Here is an 11,549-nt window from a genome sequence, read left to right as displayed (position 1 = left end):
TTTTTACTATATGAGAGAGTGACGCTGCGTCAAGCAAGTCTACCGTCTTTGTGGCGACGAACCGAATGAGATCAACTGTGCACAGCTCCATGTCATAATGTAGCCTAAAATCATCAGCATATGGGAGATAATGTTTATGAAACAGCAAACTTCTTTATATTAATTATTATTGTGATTATACCAGCCGATACCAGCATACCTTTGCTTTTTTTGTTTGTTTGATTTGATTCATCCACCTATTGATATTAGCCTTGTTTTTGTTTTTCTTAAAAACAAACAAACAAAAAACAAAAAACATCAAAATGACATAACGAGTTACTGAGTATCAGGTGTTAGATTGTCCAAATTGATTGGGTGGCCTCATCCCCGAATAATTAACCTATGGGGGAAATTGGCTTGTCACTTGCTCACTTCTGATTGGCTGGCTCGCTCTCTGAGTGGTTGTAGCATTAGAATTAATTTGAATATTAATTATGTGGCATTTAACAGTCATCTACAGTCCATAAAATAATATAATTACAGAATTAACACAATAAGTGTTTCGAGATTCTGAATCGACTCTTCTGTTGACTCGGAGCGCACGGCTTCGGGTCCAGATACACTTCAGTTGTGTAAAAACTCGGTGCTTCAGCAAATGAGCTGTCTGATGAGCTGCTCTCGGGTTTCTCTAATATCTCTACCACATTGCGCCGCGCCTCCTTTAACCCGAGCAGCCCGGGTCCCAGGTCCAGATTATTTCAAGATGTGGACTCTCCCCCTCTCTGCCAGCCAGTGCTGGGCTCGTTACTCATAAAAGTAATGCAATACCAAGGCTATTACTCAGTACTCACCAAACAAATAGTCATCACTTAACACAGGCTGTTACTTCCAGGAATTCGTCATACTAGACCCCTGTCACCCCTAAAACTGTGTGCTGGCGTCCTCATACCTCCAAACTCAGCTGCCTCTGCTGTGGAGGATCAAGGGAGCCGGATATAACTGATGCGCAATATTTTTTGTATTCTTTCCCGGAAAAAAACTAAATTAATGAGCATATTCTCACCCCAAGACATTAATCATTTCTACCCTTTTCATTTGAAATGGTGTGTGAGAAGTGGATGACTAATTAAGTTGAGGTGGGTTTGCAGGTAAAGCTGTGCAGAATCCCACCACAATGCGATAACCTTTTTAGTGGGATTGATAACAGAAGTATGGACTTATTTTTGATTGATAACTGCATCACCCTTAGCTAATTGATGTAACCTATACTAACCCTGATATTTCTTACAGTGTAAAGAAATTACTGTTGGCTGATGCGTTGCCACCCAGCACGTCAGGCGACACCCGTCCTGCAACTGGATAGAGAAAGAGAGAGAGAGAGAGAAAAGGATGGACTCAAAACAGCAGAAAACACTTCATAAAAATGTCATCATCAAAACGGCTAGGCCTATATGTTTCCTTGGGTTTATTTAAAAAAAAAAAAAAGTGGAAGAAAATTGAAACAACTACTGGCTCAGTGTAACTAGGCTGGAGCAGATGGTTTTCACTCTATCTAAATCCAAAGTGCTATTTCAGCTGTGAGCGCTGGAACAATGCCGATACTGTTCAAATTGAGTGAAAAATGTAGAAAAGTCCCGCGGGTTTCCTCCGGATTTTTTGGACTTTGGTGACATTTAAAATAACATTGTCATTTACATGAAAATATAGGAAAGAATTTACTCAAATAAAAACTAATAATGGTAGTTAATGAATTTCTGAGTCAAGCCTAATCTTTTTTTTTTTTAATACTAATTCGACAAAAAGCATTTTTTCCATGTAGTTTGTTTGTCAACAGTGGCCTATAATTCTTTGAATATTAAGTAGGCTATTGTAACTGACATAATGTATTTACAGACTAACGAACTGACAGATAATTTATCTCTCCATTAGGCCATTTGGTTAATTTGAATGGCTTATCTAAAACGTGTCTTTAATTTAAGTAAGAGCAAAAAGGGATTTATTCCGGGAAGTGAAAGGCACTGAAAAGGCAGCTCCTTCTCTCAAAACAAAACACAACTGTTGACATGAGTGAGTTAAATGAAATTGGAGCTGCAATTATCAGCTTAACAGAGTTTCCTGTCATGTTGGAAAATTAGACCTGGTACAAGTGCGCTGGGGTTAGCCCCCATCAAAATCATTACGCATTTCCTCAGAGGGCCACCTCCACAAATACGCAATTATGGCCTCAGCTTTTACATCAGGCCGCTCCATTCGGTAAACACGCCTCGGGCATATAGATGGAGATATTTGTGTAAGGGAAATTATTTTTTTTTCTCCAGGGCTGAAATAATTAAACAAACCGAACGACCAAAGAAAGCCACAAACACACAAAGGCTGCAGCGTGAATAGGCTGCGCCACCATGTGTACCTACTGGCAGGGAGGGGGCGCCATGTTATTATCAACGTCACTACAATATTATGATGATACGCCCTAACTTAAGATGTAACTGTTGAAATTAACATGTAAGTTTCTGCGCAGGGTTGCAGCAAAGTGACAAGAAGCAAGTGTGTTTGGCCATGCTGTTCACTGGTTAGGGCGAAGTCTGCACTGGCTCCGTTTGCAAAGTGGTGTTTTTCTCTCTGGGAAATACCATTTGACCACTGTGGTGTGGACATGATGCAGCCTCCCAGCTGCTGCCTCTCTCTGCTATCCCATTTCAACCAAGTGTGTGTGTGTGTGTGTGTGTGTGTGTGTGTGTGTGTGTGTGTGTGTGTTCAGTATGTTTTTCAGCCTCTCTCTCTCTCTCTCTCTCTCTCTCTCTCTCTCACTCTCGCTCTCTCTCTGTGTCTTACTCTCTCTTTCTGTGGTAAAAAATCTGTAGTGAGTGTCTTTCCACCAGTGCAGGTTTAGACCATCAGCCCGCATGGCAGACTTTGTACTTATAGTCCAGAACCAACCCCTGAATCACATCCTCCTCCTCCTGTGATAGAGTGGACATGAGTGCATTTACTTCCCCCTGCCAGGCAACAACTCAATCATCTGAAGCAGAGGCAAAAGAAAAATCAAGTGTTGCAGACATTTATCTGGCGTCTATGGTTCATGTAAACACCGTCGCCTATTTTCCACAACCTTGCGGTCTGAGAGCCCATGGAGAAGCGTATTTGTGTGAGGAGGGAGAACGCCTCTCCCTGTGCCTTGTGGAGAGGGAGCTGCTGGGCTAGTAGTGGTGGGTCTGTATGAGCGGGCTGGTACCCTGTGACCCCTGCCCTCTCATTAGTGGGACGTGGAGCAGTGGAGTACCGTGCTCCCCAGGTCATGTTACATATGGCTTGCAGTCTGCTGCACCGCATTAAATGTCAGCTTTGAAACCATCTGAAAGATCAGAGGTCAGCGTTTTTAATAAGGCCCCGGTTCTGGGGGGTGGGGGGGTTCCCTCCTTTTACTGCACGTCCAAGTATGTTTTACGTCGCACGTTTGAAATTGTGGGCAAAGTGATACATCTGCCAGTTCTATTGTTTAGATACAGGGATGTCCTGTTTGTGTCAAGGACAAATTAAGCTGTAAAAGTTAAATATGTCATACTGAATTATATAGTTAGTCTAGTAAATATATTTCCATAAGCAATCAGTAATATTGCTCATAAAATATACTGCGTAGTCTCCTTTGGGGCAACAATTCTGCTCCTTTCCTGTGTAATTTACAGGCACAATACAAAGGTGGAATTTGGAGTTTTCTGTGGCCCCCTCCCCGTGAGACCCATAGATCATGGGCTCCTGTTGCGAAAGGGACATTGTTCTGGGCTCCAACAAAGCCGTTTTCACCCTCTTCAATATTACAGGAGGAGTTACCTGATACCTAACAATCAGCTAATCCAATGCCCATGGCGACGAGGTCACCTGTGCACAGGTAACTTTATCCCGGTTGCCTGCCTCTCCCTCGCTTTCCCGCTAGTCTCTCCCACTTTTTTCTCTCTGTGCCTCGACAGTGAGCACAAACAGCCTCTGTTTATTTAGGTCATCGGTTAGATCATATAAATCCTCCAACCAGGAGCCATTTAGAGGACAAAACTCCTATACTCCATGTACTGAGATATTGAGTATAAAATCCCCTGCTGTTTTGTCCAATTGTCCAACTTGCTCTCCATCTTATCTGTGGGGAGCCCACTGAGCGAGCAAGTACTGGGTGGAAACTTATGGATTCATGGACAATCCCCCAAAGCCATGAGAGGAGTTCAGGCTCTTTCTGGACAGAGACCCAGTGTCTGTGAGTGACAGCACTTCAGATTTGTTCTTCCACATGTTGGAAGCGGTGTGGTGGGGGGTTGTTCAGCATTAGCCCAGGGAAAAGGCCATAGGATTGAACTGGGCTGTGGGGATCTGCAGACCCCCCACCCGAAAGAGCTTTACCTCTGGAAATCTCATTGCTGTTTATTTGAATTACAGGGGCTGAGATGAGAAAAGGAGGGCTAATGAACTCCAGGTTGCCAGGCATGTGCAAACGATCACTGCAGGTTTGCAAAGAGCAGCACCAGGCTCGCTGGATTACGGCATGCCAGTTTTTCCCCATCCTCGCACACTTTGGCTACATAGGCCTCTTAAATGTTGGGAAGACATGTGCTTTTTGTGTGTCATAAATTTAGATGCGTTACAGACAAACCGTGTGCCTGAAACATTACAAAAACCTTGAGAGACCAGCTCTGTGATTTTATCTCATTTTTCGTGTACTTTTAAGAAAACTTTGTTAGGAAAAAAAAAAAAAACACAATATGCCCATTTTATATTTTTATAAATATAAACTTTTATTGCAGTATGGAGATTTAGAAAAATACATTCACATAATTTCAGATAACAAACATACAATTCAAACTAGGATAAAAAACAAAAAAACAAAAACAAAACAACCATCAATTTTACTATTTGCCCGTGGCTCCTTTTTGGTATATGAAGTCAGAGTGGAGGATGCTTTCTCTGTAATGTCCATTCAAATTGGTGGGGTTATGTTATGAAGCCTGACCATGGAAAATGGTGCTAGTTATTGTATGTGTGAAGACCTGATGCACTGATATGTGGTGTATGTTGGCCATGAGGTTGAAATGCACTATTACAGTCATGTATGTCAGTGTGGAATTAGACTTCAGATATGCAGAGCACCAGACAAACAAGCTCCACGTTCTCGTCTGTTCCCTCGCCTGACAGCCAGGAAATGTGCCGGTGGTGAAATATCTCGTGTTTCTGAACCTGAGATGTCACTGCCTGCACAATGCACACCGGTCCAAGAGCGACGACGGAACTTACATTCACTGTTATTCGGAAAACAACAAAAGTAAAAAGGCACTACACTGTGATGCCATGCAAAGGGAAATTATTTAGAATACTCTCCATTTAAAAAGTAGAACCATAAAAATACACGCTGCATGTGGGTCTGTCTTCGCAGTCAATGCTTACTTCTGTCCCTTATACATTTCAAAAGCATACACACTGTACACATTTTTTTGCATCTGACTTAATAGAAAAATATCCTTTGTGATTACTGACATTTTGAGAGACACGTCAAAATGAAACACAATAAAGTATAGCATCGTCATGTCTAGTTAACATACTATGAGTCGCAGCATGATAAACAATATACTGTATGATGAACATATGTGACCTTTTGATCATGTCCCATATCTTGGTCTTAAAAATTTCTTGTCGATGAGGCTTGAAATGGGATTTAATTGTGAAACAGCGTACATTTTTTTTTGAGGAGTGTCGTCCTGAGAAACCCTCCAAAATGAAGGCTGTTTGAAGAACGTACAATCCTCTGTTGTAATGTCATCATGGTAGTGCAAATACCAAAACAGACCGATGCAATCTGATATTTTAGGTAGCAGAAAAGGCACATTCACTTCAACTCAAGTCCCATTCACAACAGCCACCATGCTGAATTGCTCCTCGCTCGTTCGGTATGACAGAAAGGGTGAATGCAGGGATTAGCAGTGATTTGAGAAGCATTCAGGAAATTTCTGGTGCATACTGAAGGACAAATTTGACTAAATCAGCGAACTTGCATAATGCATAATGAGAGGCCTACTTTCCGTATGTGTGTGCAGTCCTTCAGTAAAGCTGCTGTGGTTTAAGTGACCATTTTCACTGAGACGCTTCCCTCTTCCCCCTACTGAATGACCTTTTTGGTCTGACCCAGATGACGCATTTAGTTTGGAGGAACATCCTGGTCACATGACTTGGGGCATTCAAACACCTGCTTCTGCGGATCAAATCCACTCAACAGGAAGTAGCAGGTGTTGTCTATAAAAATGTACATTTAAACACGGCTCAAACACATACAGGGACGTCTTCTATCTGCAAGTAACAGTTGTAATCTTTCGTCTAACTTTTAAAAGATGTCATAGATTTGTTTTTTTTTTGTTTTTTTTTTAATGGTAATAGCGCCTACCAAAGGGGCTTGCATCTGAATAGAGTGCATTGGAAAAGTCAAATGAACAAAATGTCTGCAAATAATTTAACATTTAGAAGAAATGAATGGTAAAAAAAACACACGCACACGCACACATAAGTATAAAGATTCACCATATCACTACTCAGGCGGGCGGGCATGAGTGCTTCTGCGAGGAGCTAGGTTTGAGGTTAAAGGTCAGCCATGTCCTCATCCATCTGCACTGTCTGTAGTTTGGCTAGCTCTTTCCCCTCCACCGCCTCCATCTCCCCACACATTGCCCGCACCATCTCATTCACCCCGGCCGCACCGGAGCCGTCCACCTTGTCCTCTGACAGGTTCATGTAGTTGCTGTTCATACCGGGGCCCATCAGGTGCGAGGAGGGGGCTGACTGGGCCTCATGGCCTCCCAGATACTCTGTGGACTGGAGATGGTGGCTGCTTGGGTCCGTTTGGGCCATCAGGGGTGTGCTGACAGTGAGGGTGGTGTAGACCTCAGGCTCGGGGCTAGAGGAGCTGACGGTGGCGACGTCAGCAGCGGAGGCAGGGCCTCTGCTGGAAGGGACCTCTTCTGAGCTGGGGGTGGTGTAGCTGATCTGCCCGCTGGGGTCTAGGTGGAGCCCGTGGTGGTATGAGGAGTAAACGCCTCCCTCCAGGGGCTCCTTCTTTATGGAGGTCTGCCCTGTGCTGCCCATGCTATAGAGCACTGTGCTGTGGTGCAGGGGGGGCATGGTCAGCTTGTCCTGCTGTTGCTGCTGCTGGAAGGAGTCCTCACTGGAGGAGCTCACTGCTACATTGTTCAATGGTATCGTACCTGGAGAAAGAAAATAATACATAGATCAACACTTTTCTCAAACACATCCCCATAGCAGAATCCCCTTTTCACTTTCCTCAGGCCTATATTCTACATCAACTCCCAGCAGGACTCAGGCTCATAATCGCTGTTGTGTGTCTCAGACACTTCATGCTCTGTAGGCCTGACCATGTGGTTCCCCAGAGACTGGAGGACTAATGCAAAATCCAGTCTGGAGCCAACAGCAAGCGCTATTTTTCTGTTTTTCCTTATTATTCATCCTGGTGTGCATTTTCTGCTTCATGTCAAAGTAAGTGGTGTAATGGCTCCTTCCCTGTTAGTGCATTTCATGGCCTTCTGATTGTCTGAAACGTTTTTCCCTCCTCCCTCATGTGGAGATCAAGAGTGTAATGATGATGAGTGATGGAGACTTCAGAACCTGTTCTATTCATCTCCAGGGTTTTCAAAGGACCACCATTTGTGTGTGTGTGTGTGTGTGTGTGTGTGTGTGTGTGTGTGTGTCCCTTTACTATTTTTCCTGCTCTGTGTTATGTGTAGTATCAGCCCTTTGGGCTCAGGCCCAAACACAGACAAGCCAAGAGTAAAGCAGCTCAGATGTACTGGATGTAGTAGAGACCTGTTGACAAACCACCAGGGAAGTGCAACCTTGCACTACAACATTTTTAAGAAGAGGAAAGAGCACCACTGACGTAGTAAGTAAAATGCAACTTCACGGTAAACATGGCAGCAAAGTCTTAAGAAACAGTAAAACAACGGACCATTTTGTGAACCCACCTTGTGAGATTGTTGAAGAAGAGGAGGCAGAGGAGAGCTGCAGGGGAGGAAGACCCACGCTGCTGTTGAGTAATGAGCTGCCATCAGTGTCAGAGACTCCACTTGGTACCTGGACAAGGCTGTAGCCCCCCAGCTGGAGTGCACCTGATGAGGAGCTGAACGTCAACACGGAGGAGCCCCCATTCTGGGCAGCCATGCTGTGCCCCCCCTCTAACTTCACTTCTGCCCCGTTCACACAGCCAGAGTAGGAGGCATACTGCAGGCCTGAGTCCTCAGCAGCACTGCCCAGTCCCTTCTCCTGCCCTGTCTGCATCTGCATGTCCACCCCAGAGCCCCCCAGCAGCACCCCTCCAGATGGCCTCAGAGGGTTGAAGGCCAAGGGCTGGATGCCCAAATTCAGCCCGTTGAAGAGGATGTTACTGGGGGTGTGGAGGTAAGACGAGCCACCATTGTGAAACACAGTGGAGGAGGTGTTACTGGTCACTAGATTTCCGTTGTAGAGCCCCCCACTGCTGGATCCAGCGGGCATCTTGATGTCCCCTATCTGCTGGATGACCACCCCACTGTCCAGAGGCCCCGTCTGAAGCGGGAGGCTCCCGTGAGTGATTGCCCCATCTGAAGAATTGGAGAGGGGCCGAGGAGACAGCTCCTCCTGGCCTTTGGTAGACTCGTCCTCTGTGCTGTGGTTTCCATCAGATTCACTGAGAAAAAGACATTTAGACAAAAGCAGAGGCTGTGTGTCATATAGCAGCGGGAAGTGTTTATGGTTTATCTCATAGTAAATTTTTATTTTAAGACATAAGACCACTTTATAACAACAAAAGTAATCATATCCAGTGAGAAGTAAAAAATAAATTGTAATAAAATAAATAAATAGTAATAAAAATCACGAAGAGAGCCATGGAGTAAATGCTCAGTAAGATTTTAATTTGAAGAGTGAATTCAACATGCTTTGGAACTCCGTTTTGACTTTAATGAAAAGAGAGTGCAGGCACATGTGTTACTGTGTTGTTACACAGCTTTGAAGAGCCGGGAATGTGTGTGAGCGTGTTACCCCATGTAGAGCTGCTCTGACAACAGCCACCACCAACGACCGTGCAGCCATTTGGCGCAATAAATTCTGGTGTGACAAATGCAAGCAGCGGTGGCGTGACAAATGGCTAAAACATTTTCTCTGCATTTCTTTTTTAACTTGAGTTTCGTCTTGAAATTTAAAATTCCCATTTGTCCTCTGCTGTGAGATGTGATGTGTGTCATTAAAAAAATACTGACATCACACAAGTCCTTAATTACCTTTTTCTAGAGTGAATCAAACAGCTGACCCCCCACCAACTCTCTCTCTCACGCACGCACACACACACACACACACACACACACACACACACACACACACACACACTTCAGCCCCCACTTCGAGGAAAAGATAGAAAGAAAATAAAGACACTCAGGTAAAACTCGTTCACTATTTCCAGTGAACGCCAAAAAAGTTTTGAGTCGTTGTTACTTCAGCTTGTGGTGAATCCATTATTTTTGTGCCGATTAAGAGGCAGTCTAATCTTTTGCTTGTTTGTGTGCGAGAGAGAGAGGGAGACAGAGAGAGGGGGAGGGAGGGAGGTCACCTCCACCAGGTGCGCGTCAGCTTTGTTCACAGAGAAGAAAACATGAAAGAAGACAAAATTCTGTCTGTACGTGTGCAGGATTATGATTATGAAGCTGAAGCTTTTAGATCCTTTTTGGTCTGAGAGGAAAAAAGTCATAATGACAATGATTTATGTGTTGAGCTCGCATTCACACGCACTAGTGTGACTGAATGTGTGTGTGTGTGTGTGTGTGTGTGTGTGTGTGTGTGTGTGTGTGTGTGTGTGTGTGTGTGTGTGTGTGTGTCTTGTCAGTGATAAGGAGAATAAACAGAATGAATTACTGTATGCACTATTCCTTCATTCAAGTTCTTCTGCTTTGTTTGACAATCAAACTACATGAGTGTGTGAGTTACTTTGTGAGTTATTTTGTTATGGTTTCCGTGGCCCTTAGCACCAACACACTTGAAACCGGATCTGAATAGCAACCGCTTCATATTTCAAAACATTAAAAGCATGCTCCAAACCCTTTTACGCGCAGTTTTTTTTGTTTCTAAATTACCAAGAGTTAATGATTAACACTGTCAAGCCATATAAGCAAGCGCGGCGGCTGATTATGAAATAGAGTGAGCAGGCTATGGTCACTGAGTGTGAATGGTTGTAAACCAAACCAGCTTCGTCCTTGCACGCAAAAGCTTTCAAATAACTCTGTTAAAATTAGCCCCGGTCTAAATATCAACGCGCCTTTTACGCACAGCACTCTCAGTGAGATATTTTTTTGATAAATTATCACGTCTGTGCTTAAAATAGCTTGTGATTTTGACTCTTCTGTTGTCTCACCTTTTTGATTGTGCCTCGGACGGATTTCTGTCCCTCTGTCTCCTGTTTTTGAACCAGTTGCTGACCTGGGTCAAGGAGAGTCCTGTAATCTTGGCGAGGTTTCTTTTCTCGGCAGGGGAAGGGTACCTATTCTGCTTATACAGATCCTTCAGCGCGTTTCGGGACCTCTCTTTGAAGCAGTACACCGTCTCCTCGCCGTCCCAGATAGTCCTGGGGAGAGGATACTTTCTCCGGAGACGGTACTTGTCCACAGCGCCCAGGGGTCTCCCCCGCGCCTTCTCCGCCTCGGTGTACCGGGCCTTGTACCACAGATCTTGCAACGAGGAGTGGTTGGACGGACTGAAACTGTGGTTCTCCAAAATACTGTACAGCTCCTGATACCGGGCCTGGTGGAAAGCGACGAGGGCTTGGGCTTTTAGGATGCTTTCGTTGCCGCGGAGCAGGTCACTCTGTGGCAGGGACCACAGGAACCTGGCCAGCCGGTCCACATTGCCTCCCTGCTGTAAAGCCTCGCAGACGCAGGCCACTTGCTCCGGGGAGAAAGCCAGGGAGGACGCGGCGCTCACCAGCAGCTCCGTGCGCACCGCGTCGGTGTTGGGAGTTGTGCGCTCCATGGACAACTCCGCCGCGTCCAGCGCCACAAGCTTGATGCACTCCCGCTTATCCGCCTCCTTCACATTTTCCCTCTTGATGTCATTTGCTGTTGTGACTTCTCCGGCAGAAGAAGAAGACATTTTTTTGTTCGAGCCTTCCCTGGTAAAGTCACTCCTCCCAGCTCGATCAGGTTACCTCCTTGCCATGCGAATGCGATCGGATATCTGACAGCAGCTGTAAGTAGATATCTCTCTCCCCTTTTCCTTCCAACGTGACTTTTACTCTGCGGGGACTGGAGCTGGAAGGAGACACACTGGGGTCTATCTGTAGGAGAGCCACGCTATTGGCCGCCGAGGGCCCCATAAGGGAGGAGCAAGCGGGCTTCAGGCACCAATGTTTGGTTTCCAGCTGTCAATCATACAACTTGCTGTATATCCCGGTGGCTTACCTGTGCAAGGTGAATGCTTTTGGGATCGTGGGAACGGAGTATCCTTGTTATCTAGTTTGTCAGGAGCTGCCTCAGCTGAAGGTGTGTAATGTGCAGTCATCAGCCTGC

General features: G+C 45.1%; 1 protein-coding gene across 1 annotated transcript; it reads right to left on the bottom strand.

The window, feature by feature from the left end:
• Positions 1-4,819: 4,819 nt before the first annotated feature.
• Positions 4,820-11,268, bottom strand: six4a (SIX homeobox 4a). Its single transcript, XM_030045209.1, has 3 exons — positions 10,400-11,268; positions 7,983-8,683; positions 4,820-7,208 (listed from the first exon to the last, which is right to left on the bottom strand). Exons 1-3 carry the CDS (start codon positions 11,131-11,133, stop codon positions 6,586-6,588), a joined length of 2,058 nt encoding a protein of 685 aa, XP_029901069.1. The 5' UTR covers positions 11,134-11,268; the 3' UTR covers positions 4,820-6,585.
• Positions 11,269-11,549: the final 281 nt, after the last annotated feature.

This window comes from Myripristis murdjan, chromosome 22, assembly GCF_902150065.1.
Source record: "Myripristis murdjan chromosome 22, fMyrMur1.1, whole genome shotgun sequence".
NCBI classification, from domain to species: domain Eukaryota; kingdom Metazoa; phylum Chordata; class Actinopteri; order Holocentriformes; family Holocentridae; genus Myripristis; species Myripristis murdjan.
Note: the sequence above shows the minus strand (reverse complement) of the source record. Positions and strands in the feature narration are given on the sequence as shown.

What these genes read in the sequence shown, in the direction of transcription:
- six4a (XM_030045209.1), bottom strand. Translation starts at nt 11,133, where the DNA reads ATGTCTTCTTCTTCTGCCGGAGAAGTCACAACAGCAAATGACATCAAG. An exon ending in TCCGAGGCACAATCAAAAAG is followed by an intron (nt 8,684 to 10,399) that starts GTGAGACAACAG and finishes TCTTTTTCTCAG; the next exon opens with TGAATCTGATGGAAACCACA. An exon ending in TTCTTCAACAATCTCACAAG is followed by an intron (nt 7,209 to 7,982) that starts GTGGGTTCACAA and finishes TTCTTTCTCCAG; the next exon opens with GTACGATACCATTGAACAAT.